The 27,633-nt window shown below is 40.4% G+C and overlaps 1 protein-coding gene and 1 long non-coding RNA gene across 2 annotated transcripts; one reads left to right on the top strand and one right to left on the bottom strand.

Annotated features, from left to right (window-relative positions):
• Positions 1-273: 273 nt before the first annotated feature.
• LOC121693765 lies at positions 274-27,633 on the bottom strand. The gene is made up of 4 exons (XR_006025565.1): positions 27,553-27,633; positions 27,004-27,092; positions 2,595-2,814; positions 274-2,053 (listed from the first exon to the last, which is right to left on the bottom strand). It is a non-coding gene; the product is annotated as an uncharacterized LOC121693765 (long non-coding RNA).
• On the top strand, positions 15,243-18,019 carry LOC121693764 (perforin-1-like). The gene is made up of 3 exons (XM_042073411.1): positions 15,243-15,342; positions 16,012-16,576; positions 16,720-18,019. Exons 2-3 carry the CDS (start codon positions 16,020-16,022, stop codon positions 17,726-17,728), a joined length of 1,566 nt encoding a protein of 521 aa, XP_041929345.1. The 5' UTR covers positions 15,243-15,342; positions 16,012-16,019; the 3' UTR covers positions 17,729-18,019.

Below are 27,633 nucleotides of genomic sequence, written 5' to 3'. Positions count from 1 at the left end.
GCAGAGTGCGGGAAACCACGAGTCTTTGGGTTCCGGGGGAGTATGGTTGCAAAGCTGAAACTTAAAGGAATTGACAGAAGGGCACCACCACACTGCAAAAACTGCTTATCTAATAAAATCTAACCAAGATTATTAATCTTATATCAAGATAAAAAAATAAAATAGTTTGTATTGTTTTCAGTATAAAGAGACTTACCTAACGCTTTCTCGTGAAATCATTTGACTTATTTTAAGAAAAGTTTTAATTTAATAGCTTTCATTTAATCTTCATCTAATAGCTTCTCACATCTCAGACGTGACTTGATTTTCCCAAGTACACCGGTTCTGTTATAGGCTGACAGTGACCTTTTGTCTGCCTTTCCATAAAAGATTTAAGTACATTTCATAAGGTTTCAATGGCTGCAGATGCTTAGTTAGGTTTTTACGCTGTGTGCCTCTGAATGGCCGTGCCTTCACAGATATTGGTACATGATTAACATTCCCTGCATATCTCACATTACATTTAAGATCATGTTTTGTTTCCATGGTTATACTAAAGGTAACTGGGTACGATTTATGTGCAGAGTAACCACAAATTTTAAGGAACGGCAAAGCTGAATTTCTTCTACTAGCCTTGCTGAAGTAATGTCGTTTAAACATTAACACACAATAAGGGTTAGACTCCTTTAATTTCCCTGCAAACACATTCAGCCAGTTGTTATTTCGGAAACAAATACCATTATCATTACTTCTATAAACTTTTTCCCACTCATGTCTTTCTAATGTAAATACTGCTTTCTCTTCTAACTTATATGTAAATGGACCTAAAGAGGATTCTTGTCTTAATACAGTATGTAAAGTTGTTTCACTAATTCGACTCGATAGCTTGTCATCTGCATCTACGTACATGTTCCTCTTCTGCCACTTCACTTTCCACCATAAGGTCACACTCATCAGAACTGCCACTGCTACCTACATCAAAATCGTTGGTGCGGTCACAAGTACTGTTATTATCTAAGTTGTTCCCAGCTTTGCCCTTGGCTCCCTCTGAATTACCTGAATCTATACCTATTACATCATCATTTGCAAACTCTTCAATATTACACGGTTGAGACTGCTTTTCATTAGCCAAAGTGTTAATATCACTGTATACCACATTATTGTTATTATCTAAGTTGTCCCCAACTTTGCCATTGTCTAACAAGTTGGCACTCTCTAGACAATCTGGACCTATACCAGTATCAGTATCAGAACCTACTAAATCATTATGTTTTGCAAACTCTTCAGGATTACATTGTTGAGACTGCTTTTGATCAGCTGTGTTAATGTCACTGTACACAAGATTTCTTACATTTTGATGATTCTCTTTTCAGATCACTTGCAGGAGAAGAGGATTTTTTTTAGGTCCAAGGGACAACCATGTGGCCAATTTAGTGACTTGGCAACTAGATCCCAAAACCCTTTCTGGTCTATACTGTTTTCAAAAGCTGTTTAATTGCTGTTTAACACTCTGACACATGTACATAGTCTATTGTCCGTATTTAACGAACACATTTATAACACTTTGATCCACCTTTCAATTTCTGTCTATACACTGGGCTAACTACTGGTATATCAGGCCCACAGCTCAAATTCACATCAGCAGCCAAGATCTCTCCCAACACCTCATCCCCTCCAAATGACAACTCCCTGACACGACTCATAAAACCTGTCTGACCAATGTCAATGACATCCATGCCACTGAACACAACACTTCCCCTGCCTTCTTCACTTAGACCACCTCTTCTCCGACACCGCACACATCTCCCACTACGGACACACTCACTCAAACCTCCACTTGCCCCTTCCCTCACGCCACCACGTCTCCCACTACGGACACCCTCAAACAAACCACCACTTGCCCCTTCCCTCATGCCACCACGTCAGACACGTTTACCACGACACACACACACACACACCCACCATCACCAGACACAGCACCTACTGAATCTGGACCTCTGGACCTCAGAAGTGCCTTGGGGAAGCAGAGGACATCAACACCTTCAATGTGGCACCTCACACCTTCACTCAGTCCCTGAAAATTCCACCAGATTACAGTTAGAAACTAGCCTGGCGAGCCAGACCCACATTAAAATGTAGGGTCTGGGCACTCACCGTTCGCAGTGCTCAGTCCGAGGGGCGGGATAATCAGTTGTCTTTCAAATTCCATCTGCACGCAATAGGACAGCGGCAGCACTAATGAGTCCCATGCGTTTCCCACCAGCGGAGCTAGTTGGCTAGTTCAAACGTTTGCCAACATAATAAAAGCTTAACTCGTGTCACACTGTTTGCCAGCAGCAACATCCATCTTATTTGTTTTCAAGTAGCAGGGAATTCAAGCCAAACCGTTGCAATTCTGCCATCAATCATTATGTTAAGCCCACCTAACGACTCTATACAGGATTTCAATGGCCTGATTAAGTTTCGATTTCTGGAGCGTTGCTAGACTAGCCCTGGCAGCAAATGTAATTTTCTGCGTCTAGATTTCTAGGCTAGTTAGAAACTGTACAGCATTTACAAAAAATAATTAAGAACAGCACTTACAAAAGTAAAGCTAATGAAGTTGTTGCACTTACACCACACATCTCCCAGGTCCACAAAGCGTGGCATGCCATTATCATCACTCAGGCGGATGCCATCCCTGCACCAAAGCTGACTGTTGTGAGGATGGAAGTGCTCAGCAATGGAGAGGTAGTCCACCCCAAGGCAAACAGCCACGCGGTGGAACTCCTGCCGCATTAAGGCCTGATAGTCAGGGTCCACACATAGGCGTGGGGGAAAATCGAGCACAAATACCTGCAAAGTAAACAACAAGATAAAAAAACAGACAATTCATAGCAAGACAGCACTAGTTCTGTAACAGATCATAACAATAGTTGTAATAGATCGGTCATAACAATAGATGTAATAGATAGTTAGAGTGTAAAAATAGAGATAAAATTACAGGCATGCAAACTGGTCAGGGGTGAAAAAGGTGTGGCGCGAAGTGGGAAATGGCCGTTTCATAGCGAAACAAGCGCGAATGACATTGTTGCCAATAGTGCATACCTTCCATGGAGTATGAAATGGCCCAAAGCCAGAGATTTACAGATTTACAGGATGACGTGAAGAAATATAATATTTTAATTAAATTCAGGCGGGTGGCGGTTGAACCAATCAAATGAAAACATACATTGTTATATACATTGAAATATATACATTGTTTTGTGTTACCCACATCCGAAAAAACGAGCACACTTTGAAATAGTCAAATTTTCATCAGGCAGTAATTAGGCCTAGTTGCTTCTATGCATGCTGCTTTGTTTAGGCCTAGGCTACTATCAGAGATGGCAGCGCAGGCAAAGGTGGTACATGACATATTGAAAAAGGAAGAACTAATAACCAAGGAAAAAGAAGGTCAGAAAAGTGCTGTCTGGAATACATTGCTGCCTGGAATACATCACATGTGTGCTAAACCCCAAACCTCCACGAACACATTGACAAGTTTCGTCCGTCGAGATCCCAACAGAGTACCACAGGATGTCAAATCAAAGTTGACAGATGCATGTGTGGACCTGTGCTCTATTGATATGCGCCCGTTTGTTAGTTTCGGGTAAAGGATTCCACCAAGTGGCCCAGACGCTGATTGACATCGGAGCCAAGTTCGGTTCCGTTGACGCTGGTGCTATCTTACCCCATCGCCAAACTGTGTGCAATCGGGCAAAGAAGCAGGCTTCCATTGATAAGCAGAAACTTTCGGAAGCCATCCAGAAAGCTTTAAGCAGCAACAGTGGTATTGCCATAACCACAGATATGTGGACAGATGAATTTAAAAAGAGGACAGTCCTTATGTGTCAGTACATCAGTCAGTAGAAGCTGGAAAATCATATTTTGGCAACGGTGGAATTTGACCCTACCCTGAAAAAAAACTGCAATAACCTTCATGAGCAGATAACCAGTGGGTTAACGTCCTACGGAATACAGACAGACAAAGTAGTGTTTGTCAGTGACCAGGGCTCAAACATAAAGGCCGCACTCTGGTCCTACCACTGGATTCCGCGCTCCGCACACATCCTTAATTCAGTGCTGAGACATACTTTCTGTACAAAGGGTTACTCTGAGTCCGATGACATTGAAGATGTAGTGGACATGATCAATTACTGCAAAGAGCTCATTGCATACCTGAAGAGAACCGGTGCGATCGCCAGCCTAAAGCACACCGTGAATCAAGAATGTGATGTGCGATGGAACAGTTAAGTTACTATGTTGGAATCGATACAGAAACAATACCAAGACATAAGAGCTGCTAGAGAAGAGAGACCAAAAACATCGCCTTGATGGCATCCACCAGGATCAACTCACACACTTGACCGACTCAGCCTTTTCAAGTTAGCAATCAGCGAGCTTGAAGGTGAACATTACCCAACCATTTACCGAGTATTCCGATGTTTCACAGAGCAACCCCTCTCACGCACGCGCGCGCGCACACACGCACGCACACGCGCACACACACACACACTAAAGGTAACAAAAAGTTTAAATTAAGTAGCCTATCGTAGCATACCAGCATTTTTTCCTCTCCAGTGTGCAATTAGAATGTAGAATATGGCTACAGTGCAAGTTTACCGATGATTCATCTCCCATGTCACGTCTCGTTGCGGCGCCTTGGTAGGCCACTAAGCAAACCTGCAAGCTATGAGCCCAGCTGCCAGTATTGGAGGAGGCCTAAACATCTCGTAGATGCCTGGGTTATTTTGTTTCGATATTATATATAAAACAACCAGTCATTGTAGCCTACCATTCAGGGAATAGGCATTTACAGTTTTTTCTGAATGCTTAAACACAACTGTGATTCTTATAGCACAATTTCTAAAACTATTAATACTTATAGCAAAACCACTCACGGAGTTCACAAAACTAAAAGCTTTCACTGCACAGCACTCTTTTTGCGGAACTGTAAACACAACTCACTGTTTTACACTCAATTTCCAAATGATCAACACACTCCTGGCAAATCATACACATATGGCTATTATTTACACTATTTTGCCAACTCTCTGGCACACTTTCTCATGTGAAAACTGTTTTAGATAATTAGTTAACTTTGCAATCAGCCTAAGCTACATAAATAAGCCACAGGTAATGTACAATGGGTACAATGGAGGGAACAGGAAGAGTGAGAAGAGAAAGAAATAGCCCTTTTACAGACAAAAAAAAAACAGTCTACATGTGGGGATATTGTCATGTCAGGCCTGGATACGTCATTCCAGAATATATTTTTCCCGGTGCCTTGGACTAGGACATTGCATGTGATGTAGACGGAATTTTGAGAGAGACGACCCGATGTAGACTGATTTGTTTTGTCTCAGTGAAATTGCTATTTTGTGTTTTGACTTGGAAAAACACACTTATGTTTGTTTTGATCTGTGTAAATAAACACCAATACTTGAAGTTTGGATCCCTGTATGTTTACAGAACTATGACAAAAGTATGACCTCAAACTGACATAGTCTACCTCGTGCACAGAGAAAGCAAAAGCCAGATGTGTTTTTTATTCAGACCATCAGTGTGTGGTTGGCACATTGTGTGCTTATTATTGTGATGGCGTGTGTTTACTGTTTGATATGAAAACATAATTTTTACGAAGGTGTGAAGAGTAAGCAAGGTGTGTTAGCTTTTGCAAGAGAACTACAATGTTTTGCTGATTGGGTGAAAGGTTTTCCTATTTGTGTGTAGAGTTTTGCAAAAAAAGCCATAGTTACAAAAAATGTGCTTAAGCAATCAGAAAAAACTGTAAAAGAGAGAGAGATTATGGAGTGATATGACTCAGAAATAACATCGGGCAATGGCAGTGCGAGATGTTCAGAACATAAGAGCTAAACTTCTACAAGCTAAATAACATCCACAGCAGGAAAAAAAGACGGTAAGAAAAATAGTCAGAAAACTTAGATGTGTAAGGCAAGCAGGCAAGTTTGGGGGTTCTTACTAAAAATGTGAACATGCACGTTGCACTGTTGTGCGGTGGACTTTCGGAATGAAGAGTCTGCGTTTCTTTACAGTTTTTTTTCAAATGCTTACACACTAAATCTTTGCTTGTCACACAATTTTCTAAACATGTCTTCCAAACATCATAACCCTACACCAAATCTGCAAAACCATACACTAATTCTCAGTGTTTGACTCAGTTTTCAATTGACTAAAACACATTTTGCAAAACACCACACACAATTTTCTACTTAACACACAAAAATCGAACAGGAAGTAACTTGATTTCATTTTTCAAACACAACCCATCAAAATGCCACACTAAATCACCAGTGCTTCACTCTCTCTCTTCACTTGAATTTCCCCTGGGGATCAATAAAGTATCTATCTATCTATCTATCTATCTACATGTTTAAACACTCATTACTTTACGGAACACCATCCAGTCATTGCCTTAGTATAGGCCTATGAATAGATACTCTATATGTAGGTATGGACCCTTTCAATCTGGCACTAGAGGATTTCAGAACCAATGCAGATACTTTGAAAGGAATGTTCTACAAAAAGTCGACTTTATGTACAGTAAAACTTGTCTTTTTTACTATATTTTTGTGTCTTTTGTGTTTTTGTGTCATTTTTCTATAGACCTATGACCCCCCCCCCCCCCCCCCCCCACACACACACACACACACATACAGACAAACACACACACACACACACACACACATAAACACACACACACTTTTCTTTGGAAGTAATTTGATAGAAGTCAGTCATTTCCATAGGCAAAAGCAGCTTTTTCAGAACTCCACATCTGGTGGTCATTGCCTCATCTGGTGGTCTATTTTGCTTTGCTTTGTTCTTGTTGGCTGTAAAATACTGTATTCACAACAGCAAATTATTTGGGAAAAATCCCTATTTTTTGGTTTCAATATTGCTTGCATTTTTACTGTGTATTTCAACTTCTCTCTGTAGATACCGTAACTTCCATTCTTGTATGGAAATACATAAAGCCAGAAGAGCATTAGGTTTTGAGCAAAAGTGTACATGATGTATCCAAAATGTCATATTATGACAAAAGTGTTTGTAATGTGAGGCGAATGTTTGATTTAAAGATGTGTTTATGACATTTTGAATGTTGTGTGTCATTTTGCTGGAGATTTGAGGCATTTTGCATTTTGTGTGAGCAATTGTTGGTTTTGTGTGTGGAGTTTTGAAAAATAGACACAGAGTTTTGAAAACGTGTGTAAACAGTTGTAAAAAACTGTAATATCGAGGCGCCATAGTTTGTTTCGATTCATTATGAAATGAATTGCACTGTCTGCCTGAAAAAGACGTGCTCTCTTCCCATGCAGTCAAAATTAATGGCAGTCTTCAAAACAGCCCTGACATGACAGTGCGTAAACTATAACGTGAATGACTTGTTATTTTATTAAGGCTTTCTTTTTTCTTGAAAAAAATAAAGTACAATAGGCATTAATTAGTAGGCCAGGGGTGGGCAAACTGCGGCCCGTCAAGCACTTTCATCCGGCCCGCCGAGCATTTCATTTGGTTATCAGGCTGCTCACTATTTTTTTCCTGTGATGGAGACGACGTTGGTTAGCTTTACTGCAAACTGCTTTTCACTCTCCTTAGAGAACGTTTACAATGTCAATGTCAAAACATCATGTTAAATAGAGATAACATCATGTTAAACTAAGTTAACTCTTAGTTATCTCCTTTGCAGCAGATCTAACGTGAACATTATGCGATCCATTTAATTGGGAACGCGTCTGCACTCACGAGAGGGAGAGAGAGCCGCAGGTTTCAGCTGGCTTGTCATTGTTGATAATATATATCTCCTTCTTATAAGAAACTTTTAAAAGGAAATCATGAAGGCAACAGTAGTTCCCACTACTGACCATTTAAAAACTGTGAGAGGCCCCAGCCATAGGTACAGCACTAGCCATAGCGGAGCAGGCAGAAGATCATTGAGAAATAAACGTGAATTAAAGCGACTGTCTTAAAGCGACAGTGCACAATTTGTTAAACAGCGTAAAATTAGCAGTATTTTTAAGCAAGTAATATTTTAAAAGAAATACTTTTCATACTAAACTATAGGCTATAAAAAATGTTTTTTTTTTTTTTTAAGTGTGTGTCGTGGTGGGGAGGAGGGGGAGGTGGTATTTGTTGTGCAGCCCGCCGGCCAATTTTCAAAACCCAGTGTGGCCCTTGAGCCAAAAAGTTTGCCCACCCCTGTAGTAGGCTAAATAGTAGCATGTTGAACTTATGTGCCAAATTGCGTTGTTTATTACGATGATAAAATTGTAGGCTAAAAAACTTTAACAACATACAAAACCGCCAATGCTATGTTGCTACATTAATCTCAACGTCTTTTGCTAACAGAAGTTGAATGTTTCAACTGGCCCACCTGTGACATCTCTAGGCATCTCTCCTCTCCGTGCTCACATCACTATTCCAGATGACATTTCAGACGCCTCTATCTGCGCTCACAAAAGGAGGCTATACCGGGCGCGAGCGTTCTGTTCACGTTGCCTCTGCAGCAACAATTAGCTTCCACTGATGTTTAGTAAACGCATAGGGGCTACCAGAGCCCGTTTACAGAGCCGGATCACTCCCTATTACAGTTTTTTCTGGTTGCTTAAGCACATTTTTTGTAACTATGGCTTTTTTTGCAAAACTCTACACACAAATGGCAAAACCTCTCACCCAATCAGCAAAACATTGTAGTTCTCTTGCAAAAGCTAACACACCTTGCTTAACTCTTCACACCTTCGTAAAAATGGTGTTTTCGTATCTAACAGTAAACACAAGCCATCACAATAGTAAGCACACAATGTGCCAACAACACACTGATGGTATGAATAAAAAACACATTTGGCTTTTGTTTTCTCTGTGCACAAGGTAGACTACAGTGGGCATCGCTTTCAAATGACCACTTCATTCGCGCATTACGCGGCGTGAAGCTGCGTGAAGCTTTAGTACCACTTTCAGCCACTGTGCGTCGCTCTGCCACTGTACATCGCTCTGCCTGCCGTCCCTTACATAATTGCCGAGAGTAATCCCAGCCTACGAATTCAATAACAAAATAAATCATGCATAATTAAACATTATTTAGGCTACTTGGGTATGGCTTAAGGCTTGACTACACGAAAATCGAAATCGAAATTTGCTGTCTACATTATTGTCAGTGTTGGGGTTAACTACGCAAATCAAAACAGTGGTGTGATAATTGAGCCAGTAGAGAAATAACTGTTCAGAATTAATCTGTAGCCTTGGGTAGGCTTCTGCAGAAAACAATGTTGTTGCCGATTTAATACTATCTGGCGACGTTTTTAACAGGCTACACAATAGAGGCTTATGACCCACGTTTTGGTTTCGTAAATTAATTTGCCCTACTTCTTGACTGCAATGTAGTCAATTGACTGCTTGACATGTCATTTTTATTTTTCTGTACAATAAACAATTACATCTGCTTTATGCCGCAGAATTACATTCATATTTGGCTGACTGCAGACGCGCCACTTCCCTCCCCATATTCCAAGATTAAGATAGTATGAAGTGCTTTTTGTATAGGCTACCATCATAAAAAAATAGTTAAAACGAATAGCTATTTGCAATTTGACAAAACACTGGTCCTCATTTTGCGAATGCGAGGACGATATGAGCCTGTTGCATTTAGTTAAATGTCCGAGTCACGCATAATGTTTGAAAACCACTGGCTCGTAATCACAATAATTTAACACACGACAGTTGGATAACCTACTTCATCATGTCCCCATGCCTACATTTTTGTGAGTAGCATAGAGATCGTTAAAAACAATAAAGTATGGCTCTCCGTTTGGGACATCGAAAACTTATATTTTTAATAGACTACCGTCGAAGATGCTGACTTGCAAAAGCCTCGGGATAACACGTTATATCCACTATCATCAGTCATGCCCCTTGATCAAAGTGGGGAATGAAATAAAAGTTTGAGAACCACTGGCTTAACAAGTTACCTACAGTCCAGAACACAGAATCTGTTGCAATATTCTGACGATCGGCAATGATATCGGCAAATGTTTGTTTTCCAAAGTAAGAATTTCACTTCACCATGCACCTTCGACAATACCTGGCCTACCTGGTATCATTACAAACCTTATTCTGTGTCCTAAAACTGGCATATTCTATGGCATTGTGTCATGTAAGTTCGTTGCAAAATCTAGAGAAATGTGTGAGGTGGTCAGCGGGGGACAATTGAGACACACATTGGATTGTGTTATTACTTGAACATTCCACACTATCCACAGCTGTGGTATGCCTATCAGGGGCAGGAGGATTACTGTCAGCGCAGGCTTTATACAGAATTCTTCAACAGAAGGCCTCGAATGTTGTCTTGTTTGTGGAGCGCTTTGCTTCGCTTCTGTAATTTCGGCTTCATTGAAAATGAGGGCTTCCCTCAATGACCCTCCGAGAATAAATAAAGGTTGAATGAATGAATGAATGAATGCAGGCTTGCCCAAAATAAAGGCATGTGGTTTGCGCAGCCTACAGTAAATTAAAGGGGCCATATAATGCAAAATGCTTTATTTATTGTACTTTTATTTGGGTCTCTGATGCTTCTACAAACACTCCAGGTTTGAAACAAAACCTTGAGTTAAGTTTTTATGGGTTAGTTGAGAGAGGTTGATGTCAGAAACTATGCGCTTCTGTGAGCTAGTCAGAAATCTCCCTTATTGAGACGTCACAATAAGGGAAATTTGAATGTTATTACTCCCAGAGCCATATAGGGCGCTGACTACCCACCCCCATCTGAAAATTCCCACCCACTATTGGAACGTCCTGTCGAAGATCCTCCATTTTGGTCATAGCCTATTGTTTCCAAAAGTAGGCTAGGCTACACAAAATATCCAAACATCTTTTAGGCACCTGATATCATCCATATTTCAGTGTTTCCCACAGAATTGGATTCAATTTGTGGTGGTAGCTGGGGGGGTGGGGGTGGTGGTACACATTATGAAAATAGGTCAAATGTTTTAGCTGGGTGTAAGGAACTAAAAGTCTCTTCAAGTCCTATGACCGACCAAAGTATGTATACCCTATTAATGACCAAACAAACATTATTTCAATACATTAAAAAGGAAAAAAACAACTTGCACTTCTGAATACTTAAGTATTTTTTTAAAAGCAAGTACTTCTGTTCTGTATTTTAACTTAAGTAAAAATCTGACTTAGCAACTTTCACTTGTATTGGAGTAATATTTGACAAGGTGTATCTATACTTTCTCTTAAGTAAAGGAATTGTGTACTTCGTCCACCTCTGGTGGCACTCACTCAATGCACTCTCAGGCAATGCACACAGGTTGGTACAGAGACAAATACACATACAGTACACTGGCACACACACACACACACACACAGGAACATACTCACACAGTTATACTATACACCACACACTCAAATTAGGTATTGTAATGGTGCATTCATGATACGTCGGATATTTGGGAATCCCGCCCTCCGACTCAAGAAAAATGGTTTGAACGCAAAGTTGCATCACATTTTATGCTCAGTGACTCGTTTGAAAAACTTGTACCTCGAGCTCCCCGACTTAACGCCAAAATCACACACACACACACACACACACACACACACACACACACACACACACAAACACACACACATAATTGATCTTAGACTTAAGTAGGCTGATCTAGATCTTCAGTGAGGGAACCTTTTAAAAAGTTGTTTCCATAAAACATTGTGGATAGGCAGTTCAGCTGTTTCTGTAGATTAGAAATATGTCTGTCCTCAAGACACACACACACACACACACACACTTGAGCATACAAAACAATAGATTTCCAATAGCACATTAAGTGGAAGGAATTTTGACATCTGGCAGGTGACTGAAGTACACACCCTTATACTTTTGTCTAAAAAGGAAAATGATGATTTCATGACACTCACACAGATTCAGGGAAAGCGAAAGGACATTTCATTTTAGTTTCATTTCACCTGAAGCTGAGCACTGGCCAACAGTGTTTCCTACAAATAGAAACTTAAACAGTTACAGGAGCTCTCTGTGCCACTGAGAACACTAGACAAAGGATAGACTATGCCAGTGGTCGCCAACACGGTGCTATGAGGCGCCCCCAGCGCACCTTCTAAAAAAAGCCAACAGGTCGCCTGCAGATCACGCTCTAAAAACATGCTCCATTGTGAAGTTTTCAATAGATATTTAAGTCTAGACCAGAACCATTTTAAGAATGTATATAGCCATACATCTATAACATTAAATTGATATTGGGGATACCTTACAAATTGTAGCTGCATTAAATTTTAACCTTTGGCTCCAAATCCGTTTCCCATTCAATCTTTAAACAGAAGTGGAGCACATACTCTCTGCTTGCACGCATAGACAGTAAAGGGGAAAAGTTCTGTGGCCATTCCATGTTCGTCAAATAAGGTTCTTGCATGATTGTTCAAGGAACAAAAACAATTGCTTTAGCTCACAGGCCTTTTGTCCTCCGTAGGCTACTGCTAGCCTGGGTTTTCCCATGCTGCCTTATGCGCACGATTTTATTCACGCTGCTAGGCAGCCTGGATTCCATGGAGCAAATTTTCGCCTCAGTTACGGTTCCCACACACAGCTGCGTTCCGTCAACGCATGCCAGTGGGTGTTCCCGACGGTAGCTATGCAAATGACTTGAAGTAAAATCATAATGTGATTGATTGGTGCCGTCCGTAGATTGGCTTGATTGGCCGGTGCCGTCTGTCGGTGCAGCAACAGCTGAACTCCTCAACGCGAGCGGGGGGAGAAACGCAACGGACCCACAATTCAGTTTGGCAATGGATCACGTGAGCCCAGCTATGTGTGGGAGCCGTTAGGGGACCAATCACAGAACGGAGGGAGGGCAGCAAGACGATGACGACACATCGAAGCCGTTATAAGCTACATACAGACGCATTTGATAGACATTCGTAGCGCCCAATAAACGGCTCTGGGCATTCGTAAACCACGTTTCAAATACGAGAAAATGAATGCCTAGTTCCCAGATCCCATCTCAATGAGATGAGGTCTGACATTAGCCAGGCTAGGCTACTGCCGTATAATAGCACTGAAAATGTTGTGGCCTGAGCAGGACTGTGCATTACCTTTTTTGTCAGATCATGGAGAGATTTCAGGTGTGCAATAATTTTAAAAGGCATCTTCATATGTTAGGGTGGTGTGGGGGCGATTACTATAAAAATGTAAAACCGAATTGTCCACTGAAATCAGAACTTAAACAACCCCTGAATCCATAATGGTGGGTATACATGTAAATTGGGTACAAATTGTAACCCAAATTATTAATTGCACAAAAAGATTGTTTTTCTTTTTGGTCAAAAAAATTAGATTAGATTCCCCATGCAAACTTTGAAATGAGCAAACTGAACAAAAATATTGGTAGTGTTGCATATTGATATTAAAGTATTGAAGAATCAGATGAAAATACAGTTATAAAGACTTATAGGCCTACAAAATATTGATAATTTAAAAGTAAAAATCACATACTGTAAGCCTATTATTTAGGAGGACTACCCTCGAGGGTCTGTTTGTTTCAAATGAGTAGCCCCATGATTTCGGGTCTTCAGGTAGCCCTCATTCCCAAAAAGGTTGGAGACCCCTGGACTATGCTATTCACATTATAATACTAAAAGATTTGAGGGCTCTGCTGATTAACCATAAAAATTTTTTAAAAATAATACCGTGATAATACTATAGATGCTTTAGCATATGCCATAGCATTGCCGCTGAAATCGTTTAGCTTAGATGATTGAGTTTTCATTCTTAACATTTTTTCTGACGTTCAAAGTCTCTGTGTTAATTTTTTTGACGTGCCAACACCTAAAGCTTTTATTAGTACTGATCAATGACACATCATTTGATGAACTCAAATCTGAGGATGTCACCCAGCAGTCAGCTATGTGGGAGAGCAGGATGAACAACTACAGTATCACACTCAGAAACATTCAAAAAAGGCACAGAAATGAAAATGAAAGCATACAATTTTCACAATGGAAAAATGTAAACCTGCAGCCTATTTGTGTTTGGATTTCATCCAAACTGTGCAGAAATTAGGGTTTTTGGCACCTAAAAGTCAAAGATGTCTTAATCCAAAGGTCAACTTAATTACAGCCTCTATAGGTAGAGAAGACTATCCACTGCAGACATTACCACTAAAATAACATTACTTTATAGCTAGTCTCTCTTTAATGACTACAAATAGCTGCTAGAAATAAATATCTCACTGTCGCCTATAGGATAACCATTGGATCAGCACCATCTTATCTGAGCACTATTCAGCTCAATTGCCCATCTCGACTACACTGGTGTGATGAAGAGCATCTGTTGTCTCTACCTTCCCTCAGCATGACGAGATCACAGAATTATCTTTTCCTTCATGATTCCTCAGTGCTGGAATTGCCTACCTAGTGCTGTCTGTTCTTGTGATATCCTTGGTATATTTCAGAAACATTTAACATATCATCTATCAAATCAGTTCGTTTAATTGAGCCTTACTGTAGTAAATTCTTATGTGATTTATGACGATTGATGATGATGATGACGGCGACAATGCTGACTGATGTTAATGATTAGCCAATTTCTAAACTTAAATGTTCTTCTTATAATTGATGTTCTTACAATATCTGTGTATTGTTTAGGCTTACTGGCTTACTACTAACTTATTGTGATGTAAGTCGCTAAATGGATAAACGTGTCTACTAAGTATTAGGCGGGTCTATATATGGGGAAAAAAACACCTAACCTCAACAACTTCCTGACCATGCTGCCAATTCAGTCTACTCAAAGCATAGAGAGTGATGGACATAATTTCATTCTGCTAGTTTTTAACCTATATTTTTTTCCCCCACAACTTTTGTCTTGTACTGTCCAGGGAAAACAGATTAAACACCCTAAACTATATATTTTCTAAAAGCATTTAACCTATAGATGACTTATAATACCATTTAAGACATGTATTATCTTCTTCTGAGGTTGAACCCTATGTTGACCCGTCTATATCCATAACCATAGAAAAGAAAAGGAAAAGAAAGCTTCAAAATTCATCCATGCAAATGAATCTACAGTATCAGGGAAACACTTGCCAAGACATTACAAAAGAAATGCTTTGGTGAATGTATTCAAAACATGGAATGTTACATGTCTTGTTGCACAGTTTTGCAAAGAACATGGGTGGGACTTACTTCAATAACATTCACTTTGAAAAGATAATCGACCTTGACCTACGTGTCAGAGTATTCTCTATATAAGCGATGCTGAACTCACCTGCACACAAGTCAGATATCATACAGTGCTGCATAGAGCAAAGAAAGGTAAGTGATTGGGTAGTCACGGCTTACTGGTCTGATGTATTAGTGATCTCTTTTTGAAATGACTTGATATACTAATTCTAAAGTACTTAAAAACGAGTAACTGTGATGTCTTCATTCTCTTGAACCTTAATTTAACGGACTGGAAAATATTTCTACTTTTTTCACAGACTGACTTGAATGAAAATTTTTTTTACCAGAGGCAAGTTTACCATTGTTTGCATTTGCACTATCCAGTGATAAATCTGGATGGTCCATTTTCTCTGTTTTTCTCAAAAACAATCTGGGATATGGTCTTTTCTGCTAAATTTCTACTGGTTTGGTTTGGTTGGGGGGGGAAATCTGGGCTGAGCTTGGAGACAAAGTACTCTGGTGGTGTTTCTGTATAGTATTAATATCTCCTTGCATAATTTCAGATTGCATTTATTTATGAATTGGCGAACTGTGTTAAGTTTCCAAAGCAATTAGTTAAATAATTATTCTTATATAATAATTCAAACTTTTCTTGAAATGGGGTTTGCACACCGAATTATACTAGCGATAAACTTTTAGATCTGAGAACAAGACTGAGAGAAGCATAACTGAGAAGATCTTCTGAAAGAGGATTTTCTATTTTGCTAAATAAACTGTTACACATTATGTTTATTATGTTTGATTTGATGCAAACTTTAGGCTTTAAAATGGCTCCATATCGTCCGCTGTCTTCCCGTCCATACCTGATGCCCCTGGGCGCTCTTCTGGTACTGGCATACCTGAGCCCAGCCCTCTGCACCTGTAGGAAGGGCAGCCCCGATGAGTGCATGGATGCTCCTTTCATTCCAGGCCACGACCTGGTGGGTGAAGGCTTTGACATCGTGAAGATGCAGCGCAAGAGGGCCTACATCATCGACGTGAAGACATACCTGAATGCTGATAACACTTGCCAAGTGTGTGAGAACGACGAGATGGACCATGAACTCCAGAAGCTTCCGTTGTCTGTTGTAGATTGGCGCTCAAACTCCAAGTGCAGTCTCTCCCTCAACAGTGCTATGTATGAGTCAGCCACAGAGCTTGTGCACAGCACTGCCTCACAGATCAAAAACGATTGGAAATTGGGGCTCGATTTGGAAAAATTTGGTGTGGGAGCAGGAGTGGAGGTGGGAATGGGAAGGTCCCATGTAGCCAGATTTGCCTTTTCAAAGGCCAAGATGGACCGCTTCACATTCTCCATCCATGAGTTCAACTGCACATATTACAGGTGAGTTCTTAACACATCTGCACACAAATTTGTATATACATTACAATAGTGGCTGTATGAAATATGGTGATGGCAAAGTAGCATGGCATACCCTATTATGAAAATGACGTATTTTCCGTCCCATTCCTTCATTGCTCCCACAGCTTCCGAGTCTCTAACACTGCAAGTCTAAGCAGAGAGTTTTCTCAAGATATTAGCCGCCTGCCCAGGGACTACAATAGCAAAAAACAACAGTACAAACAGCTCCTTAACACCTACGGTACTCATTATCTATCACAGGTAGACCTGGGAGGGAGAGTGAGGACAGTAAGTGCTATTCGCACCTGCCTTACCATACTCAATGGCCAAACCACCGGGGAAATAAAAGACTGTTTGTCTGCTCAATTGTCTCTGACCTTTGGTCTGTCCATTATTGACCCTAAAGTAACCCCAAAAGCAGAGGTATGCTCCTCGATGTTGAACAGCAAAGACATGACAGTCACCAGCACCTACAGATACATTAACCAAATCACAGAAATAGTTCCTGGGGATGTGTGGATCGGGAGCTTCAGCAATGACACCACAGGGTTTGAATTCTGGTTTGACCAGCTGAAGGAAGATCCAGGTGTGGTGAGCTATTCCCTGAACCCGCTGTCCATGCTGATAACTGATGAGGTCATCAAAGACAATGTGAAGACTGCCATTAAGGAATACCTGAAGGACAATGCCAACCCCCCCAACTCTGACAGCCTTAGCTGCAAGTCAGGCAACTGCTGCCCGAAAGAGACCTATAGAGCCAAAAAACTGCAGATTAACCTGAGAGCCACAGGTCTGAGAGGTGACTGGTATGGTGTCACTGAGGCATTTGCCACTGTTCAGTATGGATCAGGCATAAGGACAACCAATCAAGTCAACTCTGATGATCCTGACTGGGACGAGCTGGATTTTGGAAATGTGCAAACATTCAGTCCGTCTCTGATAATTAATGTGTATGATAAAGACTGGTGGAGAAATGAAAGGCTAGGATACTTCAACTTCAATCTTAAAAAAGGATCAAACACAGAAATACGCGACTTTGGGTCCAGCACTGTCATACTCTCCTACACTCTAACTTGTGATGATCATCTGACTGGAGACCAGTGTGACCAGTACACACCTGATATCACACTATAGCATGGTCACCCTCAACCAACAGGTGACTAAACCAATCTGAAGAGTGTGCTCTGAATCAGTAAAAGGGCTTTTGATTTGATTTTTTTGATCATATTCTCCTCTTCCCCTGGAAACGTACAATTAGTGGTGACAGTTCTAGGAGACTTTCAGGAATCGCATTCATATACATAAATGCATACAACCCTAACTTGGCATACTGTAATACAAAGGCTATTTGAACTATATTTCTTTCTTGTCCTGTTTTCCTGATTCCTTTACTCTAGATTAAAATGATAATCACATACTTATATTGTAGCCACTAATAAAGACAATTGGTGTTTATGCAACTTTAAAACTGCTGGTTGTTATTATTCAATATGCACTACTTTATTAAGAGCAGTAAGGGGAATAAGATTAACGTATACAGAGGTACAGATGCTGCTAAGAATTCATAATTAAATTAATCAGAAAATGACAGAAATGTTCACTACTCCTTACTGAGAAGTTGAGAGGATAAATTATGAAAACGTTCAGGCCTACCTCATAGGTGGGTTCATTAATTTACGTAAGTCATCTCACTAACTCAAATACTGTCTGTGTATGTATATTATATCAATTGTTATTTAAATAGAAGCAAACAAGGCAATTCCTTCAAAATGGCTATTGTAGTGACAGTTCATTATCTTTACCGGCATACCTACTTCAACACTATTTTCAACAAAGACATGTTTAAATGATTCAGGTCTTTCTGAGTAACAATAGTATGATTATCTTTTTTTGGAAATGGCAATGTACTTTTTATTTATTCTATGTATTTACTTTAATTCCTCAAGGTAAATACAGACTAATGTATCATGATGTCTAACATGTCAAAGCAAACATTAACTAGATGTACCGCATAGCGGTACAAAATATGACCGCCGCTCAGTCCTGGACATCCGTTCCGCGAAAATAAATCACACTTCAATTTGTCTCCATATTTTACTCCATCCCCCACTCTTGAAACTTTTGTGTATGCTTGTTTGGCATGCCTGAGTGTGTGTGTGCGGCTGCACAGAAAGTAGCCTACTGGTGCTGAAAAGGTGAATAGATTGTAGAATAGCCAAAGAAGATGTAGCATTGTTATAAAACCTTTAAAATCTCTAAACAATCACAAGTAGGGCAGTTCATCACAGTTCATCCATTGCAACTGGATTGATGAAAGGTCACTTACACCTGTAGGCTACATTGTATTTGGGAAAAGCAAAAGGTATCAGCATAATGTTATTTATTTATTTTTTATGTATTTATAAACAAAAACATCTCTGTCAGTTCCATGCCGTTTTCAACAGCTATCAAAAACAAAGGTCATTTTTGGATGGATGGATGTTTCTTCTTCTACATAAGATTTTAGTCATCTTTAGTTCATGTAATACTGTATTGTCAATGCACAAATTAAGTAACAGTAGTCTGAAACGTTATTGTTAATGCACAAATTAAGTAACAGTAGTCTGAAACGAAATGCTGTTTTACATCTAACCAGTGGTGCAAATAACTGACATGTCCAAATGGGCCTTGATGAAATGCGTCGCTAGACTGTTCATACACATTTTAACGGGCCAAAGTTGAAGAGCTATTGTCCGTTATTGTTCGTGCAAATATAGGCTGATTCATGTTCCCTTGCATTGTGTAACTGAGGTCCATGGCTAGTCTGGCTTTCATCAGACCAAGCTCAATCTTTTAAGAAATCAAAAAATAAATAGCGGGCAGATCAGGCTGGGTTCACCCAGCCTAGTCCATAGGCACCCGATATTGTTTCATTTTCCGATTGAGATATACACGCTCTGGCTATTCTAAATGCAAAAATGCATCAGGGAGTTATGACAAAACGGTAACTAACAAACTAGATCCTAATAGAAAGCTGTTAGCTTCCCTAAGCTACAGGTAGGATTATAAGGTAGGGCTATTTACAACATAAATTGTCAATAGGCTATGCTGGCGACACAAATAAAATCTCCTTTGGAAACCAACGGCTTACGCCTTACAGTATCAAGCGGACTTAAACTGCCATATCGTGGCGCAAAGCTGTAATAACATTCACGCAGCTCCATGAGTCAAGGAAAGCGCGAATGAAGTAGCCACTTCTAAATGGGACCCACTACACAGTAGCTTAAGGTGTGTTGCTAAAGCAGCCATAATGAAATGAAGGTGTCATTGTTTGGATACTTCACACACACGTGCTTTTTAATTTCACAGACTACAACTACCAAGCTGGAATCAAAGCACATCGATTCCCCTCTCACACCCTGCACGCACTTAAAACAAAATAAACAGGCGTCTCAGTCTCACGCATGTATAGGCAAAACTGTATCAGACCGGTGTAACGTTGGTAAATCTTCCATTGCACAGAATGATTTTGTAGCACGTGCAATAAATGACAGTCGAAAGATACAAACAGTGCTGCTATCAATTTGCTTGGTATAACCGCATTTATAGTTTTCTACAAATGCAATCAATCAAATGGGCCTCCATCACTCAACCAACGCTAACGGTAACATTACCTAGGTCCTTATTGATATTACAAGATTAACGTACCTGCAGTAAAAACCAAGCATGTCCGATAAACATCCTCACTTCATCCTCACTTACACTTCATGTGAACATCGTCCTGTCCTTATTAGATGTTCGCTGCGGTAAATTACAGTCCTTGTAGGAAGTGTCCATTATTTTTTCAACCCACTTTTAACTTCCAAAAAAATTACGTCTCACTGCAACGATGCGCCATCTAGTGGACAAACGACTACTTATCGCCAATACTGAAAATGCAGCCATGATGATGATGATGAATATTTTGGCTTTCTTTTGATCCTATTGAATTTGTAATTATGTATCGGCCGTTCTAATACCGATAGTATGTGGGTGCCTGTGTGTGTGCATGTTTATATGTGTGCACCGCCATTTACAGGCCAATGAGTGTACAGTCACTAAATGTATACATAACCTAATTTTTTTAGCCCCCCCCATGGATGAAATTCTACGAAACTTGGCATACCCCCAGACCCCCAGAGAATGCCAGGTCAATCATACACATAAAATTTGGTGCAGTTCTGAACATCTTAACTGAAGATAGGGGCGATTAAAGCAGAATAATATTGCATTTTCATTTTTGACCGGGGCGGGGGGGGGGGGGGGGCAAATCACAAATGAGTGATTATGAGCCAGGTTGATGTGGGCCCTTGAGACCAACATACCATAAAAGATTCACAGAGAACTGTGTCTGCCCTACCCTCCTTTCGGGGGGTCCAGTCCAGCGGGGGGGCTGCAGATGAAAACGAAAAATGACGGTTCCATGCTATCCATGTGGGGGTACATGCCCACCAAGTTTTGTGTACCCCGGTCTTTCAGTGTCCCGGGAATCCTTGTTGGTGTACGTCACTAAATGTACACATAAATTATTTTATTGTAAGGCCCCCCATGAACGAAAGTACACAAAACTTGGCATGCATTCAGAGGGTGTCATAATGATCCTACACTTTTAATTTCGTGCAGTTTTGACCTTGTCAGCCAGAGATATTGAGATGAAAACACCTAATTTTTTGCTTTTTAATTTTTAACTAGGTGGCGCTATATATGAAATAAGTGGTAATGGGATGGGTTGACATGCCCCCTTAAGACCAACATACAAAAAAAAGGTGGACCTCCTAGGCCCTACGGTTCTCGAGATATTCACAGAAAACTGTCTCCGGCCACCTACAGGCCAGTTGGTGTATAGTAACATAAATTAATTTATTGTGTGGCCCCCCATGAACGGAATTCCACAAAACTTGGCGTGCATACAGAGGGTGTCATAATGATCCTACACTTCCAATTTCGTGCAGTTTTGACTATGTTAGGTCACAGATACCTTCAATTACACCACCTCATTTTTACTTTTTTGTGTTTAACTAGGTGGCGCTATACATGAAATGAGTGGTTATGGAATGGGTTGACATGGCCCCTTGAGATCAACATACAAAAAAAAAATGGTCCTCCTAAACCCTACGGTTTTCGAGATATTCACAGAAAACTGTGTCTGCCCTACCCTCCTTTCGGGGGGTCCAATTCAGCGGGGGGGCTACAGATCAAAACGAAAAACGATGGTTCCATGCTATCCATGTGGGGTTACATGTCCACCAAGTTTCGTGTACCCCGGTCTTTCAGTGTCCCGGGAATCATTGACGGAAATTTGGGCATGCGAAAAAGAAAAAAAAAAAAAAGAAAAAAAAAAAAAAAATCTGACTAAACCTATATGACCGCCGCTTCGCTGCGCGGCGGTCATAATAAAAAGGCCTAGCCTAAATGAATAAAGAGTAAGGCAAAACAAATAGCTTAGTAGCCTAATGAAACATAGGCCTATGGATTGATGCAGTAGCCTACCTTTGCAACATTATTAAATTAATCTGTCACCATATCCCTAGGCTACGTTTGCAAAGAGGAGAACATTTTAATTTGATTCACAATGAAACGTTACATTTCATTTACATGTTAACAATGAGTAGTTTTGGTTGTTGTTGGTGGCGTTATTGCATCCCTTTTATGAATGCAAAATTGTTCCCTCGCGATTGGAAGCTCCTGTTAGGCTACGCATTTCAAAACATCGCAACGTAAAATGCCACAAAAAAGCTGTTTATGAATAGGTCTTAGTGAGTTAGGAGTCCTCTCGACTTAAGCTGTTCCAGACTTAGGTGCTACTTTTAGGTCTAAAATGCTTCGTGAATTACTTTTTGTGAAAAAATTAGGAGTCCTAAAGTTAGGAGTGACACGCCTATTATTTTTAGGAGTTGCTCCTAAATTCACCAGTTAGGAGCTACTTTTAGCCTTAAAATTCTTTGTGAATACGGCCCCTGAATAAAAAGGCCTAGCCTAAATGAATCAAGGCAAAACAAATAGCCTAGTAGCACAATGAAACATACGGATTGATGTAGTATCTTTGTAACATTATTAAATTATTCTGTTACTATGCCTACGTTTGCAAAAGAGAACATTTTAATTTGATTCACAATAATGTTACATTTAATTTACATGTTGACAATGATTAGCCTAGTTTTGGTTGTTGTAGGCGGCGTTATTGCATGTTAGTTATGCCTACAATGCAAAATTGCTTCCTCGCGATTGGAAGCTCCTGTAGCTGCATAGGATTTCAAAACCGCAGGTTTGTGAATAGGTCTGTGAGTAAGGAGTCCTCTTGACTTCTTTTAAGCTGTCAGAGGTGGGAAGGTGTGATTTTTTTGGGGGAAGGGCCGGATTAACTGGGCACAATTGTCTGATGGCCCCCCTTCCCCCCAGCCAACGTGAATCGGGTGGTTAGTTAATAGGCCTATCGTGAAGATTTTTCCTGCCATCTAAGGCACGAGCGCATCTGTGAGGCCAAGCCTCACCAAGTAGCTCGTTTGTTTACAACTAACATTCCATTTAATTAAACTGCTTTATAGGCTATGCCGAAATAGTTTTCAACATTTTGAATATTAGTGTCGGGTGAATTGAAAAGTTCTCAAAGTAGCCTTATGACTGAAAGCTGCCCCCCCCGCCCCGTCAAGCAATATAACCATACAAACGCGCTTCCTGCACTCATTGTTTCAAAAGGAGTAATTTTGGCTTTGTCAGAACTGAAGAGCTGTGGACGGCACGGCACGGTATGCCCAATGAAAATAAATTAACGCAACGCAACACAACACAACACAGATCCCGCTTCTCTCGCGTCAGTCACTGACATGAACGAAACACAGAACCCGCTTCTCTCACGGCAGTCACTGACAGTAACCTAGAATAAATGCATGGGGAAAAACACTTCCCCATGACAAAGACATCGTAAAACACTGAAAGTTAATATTTTGTATTTTTTGAAAGTTAATATCTGTCCTTTGTCAAATGTATTATGTTCCAAGTACCCTATGCGTAATTCTGCTTCATAAAGTTGAACAAATACATTTGCTTATTTCACAGAAAAATATAAATAGCCAGTCTACAGTGCAGAGTTGGTAAGTTATGGTAGGCCAACTTGCAGTGAACATACAAACAGGGGAAATTATTTCTCTTGCAGCTGAGTAGCCTCAGGTGCGCACGTAGACATAAGGCTGAACATGCAAGCGCCAATGAATCGTGCTCTCACGACAATCGCGCCGTTAAACTTAAATAGGTTAACATCACTCTAAGTTCGCCTTCAAGCAAGGAAAACGATGATTTGAAGACATCCGTTTCGTTGGAAGGGCAAGGGGTAGCAACAGGGCAACACAGAGACAGGCCCGATGGCAGGGCTGTTATGAGAGTATTAAAATATGGGATATTCTACGGGAAAACATTAAAACGGCAAGACAGCGGGGAAAGTTAAAATACGTGATAAACACAGAAAAAGTTGGCATGCATTGTTTCGGTCCCCGTGCACAGGGATTATTTGTCATACTATTAATCACATATGATTATTTGTGAAATTGTGCAAACAGGCGCAACACATTTGAAAAGGAAGGACTGGTAGCATGCAAGCTCATGGGAAAGATTGATTTAAGAACGTTATCACAAAGTGTGTGGCTGTGGCGCGGGCGGAAGACAATTGGCAGGGGAGGGTCATGTCTTTTTTAACAATTCTGTCGGAGGGTCATTGAACAATTTCTAGCAGGCAAGAGAGGGTCATGCAACTTCCAACTGAAGCACTCAAAATTCCTCCGGTGGCCCCTTCAATAAATAACGATCAGTCCCTAGATTGCTGCTGGGCTATATGTCTTGGTTCTGTTAACAACTCATAGCCTATCTCGCAGTTGCATCCATTACAAACAAACATGCAATGTGAACGTCTGGGATTGGGGAGAGCACTAAATGCTCTACTGAATAAGCACGAAGTCAAACCTTTAAATGAAAAACACTCTTTAATAATCCAAAAAAATAAACCGCTAATGAAGTAAACTTGTGACCATCAAAAATCGTTTATCGCTTGTAACTCCGTGATACCAGGACGTAACAGGAAGGCATTTGGCTGAGCAACGGAGGTTAATATGCTCCATGTTTTGTCCAAATGATGACTGTCTATCATCGTTGCACTCGGAGAAAACCGGAATGTTTCATTCGTCCCCGTTTCAATCGTCCCGGTTACCTAGCCTACTCAAAACGCAGATAGAACCTTATTATTCTAAGGTAGCGAAATAGCGTTCAGCATGATTCATGCCCAATTAATTCCCCCTGTTAAAGTGTTCGCCTTTGTAGTTTGGTTTCGTGATAGCCTATGATAAACGGCTTATGGCCAAATATGTGAAAACGATAAAATACAGTAGGCGATAAAGCCGGAAAAAGTTGACAGTGATTTTTTCATAATCACTTTGGAGGGTCATAGAAAAATGTATTGCTGGCGAGGGAGGGTCACGTCTTTTTGGACTAATGCTCCCAAAACTCCTCCGGTAGCCCCTTAAATAAATAAAAAACGAACAGTCCCTAATGAAGTAAACTTGTGACCATCAAAAATCGTTTATCGCCTGTAACTCCGTGATAACAGGACGTTACAGGAAGGCATTTGGCTGAGCAATGGAGGTTAATACTCTATATTTTGTCCAAATGATGTCTGTCTATCATCGTTGCACTCGGAGAAAACCAGAATGTTTAATTTGTCCTGCGTCTCTACGGCTGCAAACGGGATTCACTCGCAGTTAACCAAATATTTCTTTATTAGGGCAGGGCAGGCATATTTCTGGCTATTACATTATTTCTAAACCAGTCTGCTAAAGTCTGTAGTGAAGTCTGTGTAGGGTTTTCCAGGCTCCATTTCTTTTTACGAGACACCCTGCTCACTTGAGCCATCTACCGGTTGTTTGGGTTGTTGCAGCGTCTCACTGGAAAAATACAAATTAAAGTCGCGTGATCCCACGCGCGGACCGCGAGTGAAGCTGGCCAAGTCGAAGCACTGCCCACTGTATGTCAGTTTGAGGTCATACTTTTGTCATAGTTCTGTAAACATACAGGGATCCCAACTTCAAAGTATTAGTGTTTATTTACACACATCAAAACAAACACAAGTGTGTTTTTCCAAGTCAAAACACAAAATAGCATTTCACTGAGACAAAACAAATCAGTCTACATCGGGTCGTCTCTCTCAAAATTCTGTCTACATCACATGCAATGTCCTAGTCCAAGGCACCGGGAAAAATATATTCTGGAATGACGTATCCAGGCCTGACATGACAATATCCCCACATGTAGACTGTTTTTTTGTCTGTTTTTTTCTCTTCTCACTCTTCCTGCTCACTCCATCGTACCCATTGTACATTACCTGTGGCTTATTTATAGTGCTTAGGCTGATTGCAAAGTGAACTAATTATCTAAAACAGTTTTCACATGAGAAAGTGTGCCAGAGAGTTGGCAAAATAGTGTAATTGTGCCTACAGTTGTGCAAAGTGTGTGTTACAAAATTGCAAACTGAGTGCAAAGCAGTGTTTGTGCTTTTAGTTTTGCGAACTCAGTAAGTGGTTTTGCCATTTGTGTGTAGAGTTTTGCAAAAAAGCCATAGTTACAAAAAATGTGTTTAAGCATTCAGAAAAAAGTGTAACTCCATTGTACCTGCAATCTGTTGCAGTTCCGCTAGGGACGATCACGAATAAGTGCAAAAACAAAGGGGGTCTATGGAGCTAGACGGCTAAATTTGTCTCACCTGATTGCCGTTGAGAAATCGAAGATTTGATTATGGTTTCTGCAAGCTCAGTATAGATTATAGGTCAAAAGTTGAATGAACGAGTAGTCACGTCCTTTCGATTTCTTACAGGTTGGGTCGTTGTTGCCCACAACACACTAGCTTTCTGCTAATGAATGACCTCATTGACACATTTGAAAGGCTTTTTAGAACAAAAAAGTGACTCAAAAAATATATACTTAGCGATTTGTATTTTCTCTAAGTTTTTAATGGCGCTCTGACAACACCAATATGTGTTTGCGTCTGCGCATAATTTGTACAAGAGTAAACTCAGCTCACGATGACCTTGTGACAAACTCACCCACCCTCTGAAATATATCCAACATATTATATATTTATTTTAAATTAAAGACTCTAGGTAAATATTGTAATGGTTTTTCTCAAGGGTCAGCCTTGCAATTCACAATTTGTATCCAGTTACTTTTGGTAACTGTCTGCAAGGCAGCTGACAAGCTCAGGCCATGCTCAATGGCTCGAGGTGTGCCGAAAATGTGTGCATGCTAAAAATAGGACTGAGGAAGTGCAGAGTCAAGCACATTTCTGGTGTGCAAAGAGAAATACATAATGTAAATATAACATCTACATAGGTTCATAATTTGGATTATCTCACCTTCATCCCAGGAGATGGCTGGGGAAAATGGCATGGTGCATGCACCCTGTGAATTTGAGACCTCGACCAGCTTGTGATGCTCTCATTTTCTGTCATGAGAAGTTGCATATTTAATGTAGTGCATCAACATATTTTTTAGAGTTTGCAGAGTTTGCCTTTGCAGATAAATTATGTGTTACTGTGCCATTTTCCTGCTGTTGGTATAATAACGTGTCTGCCAAATAACGTTAGCTCAATAGGCTAGTGCAGCAGCACACGTGTTGCCTTCTGACAGCCTACCGAAACTTGGATCAAATGCATGGACAAAATAATATGTTGGCTACTTGTGCATTTTGTCTTAGAAAGCAGTAAAAAAAACATCACAAACTACAACTTGATCTGTGCATTTTTGCATAATTTAGTGTATTACATCAGCAACCACGTCAATTTAGCTAGCCTGCCATGCGTTGTATCCTCACTAGCAACAGTTACACAGTTGAAACAACATAATGCATCGCATATAATAGGACTGTATCACGTAAAACTAGAATAAGGAAATGCAAAACAAACCTTTTTTTGCTCAGAATGTCGAACGCTGACAGTTTTCTGATTGGTAGTAGAACGCCTATGTCAAGAAGCAATGATGCAGAG

Source organism: Alosa sapidissima, chromosome 19 (assembly GCF_018492685.1).
Source record: "Alosa sapidissima isolate fAloSap1 chromosome 19, fAloSap1.pri, whole genome shotgun sequence".
Lineage (NCBI taxonomy): Eukaryota > Metazoa > Chordata > Actinopteri > Clupeiformes > Clupeidae > Alosa > Alosa sapidissima.
The sequence above is the reverse complement of the archived record's forward strand: the minus strand, read 5'-3'. Positions and strand labels throughout refer to the sequence as shown.

Bases quoted from the DNA above. Each gene is read 5' to 3' on its own strand.
- LOC121693764 (XM_042073411.1), top strand. From the start codon at position 16,020: ATGGCTCCATATCGTCCGCTGTCTTCCCGTCCATACCTGATGCCCCTG. The intron at 16,577-16,719 runs GTGAGTTCTTAA...TTGCTCCCACAG, and splicing joins TTCAACTGCACATATTACAG to CTTCCGAGTCTCTAACACTG.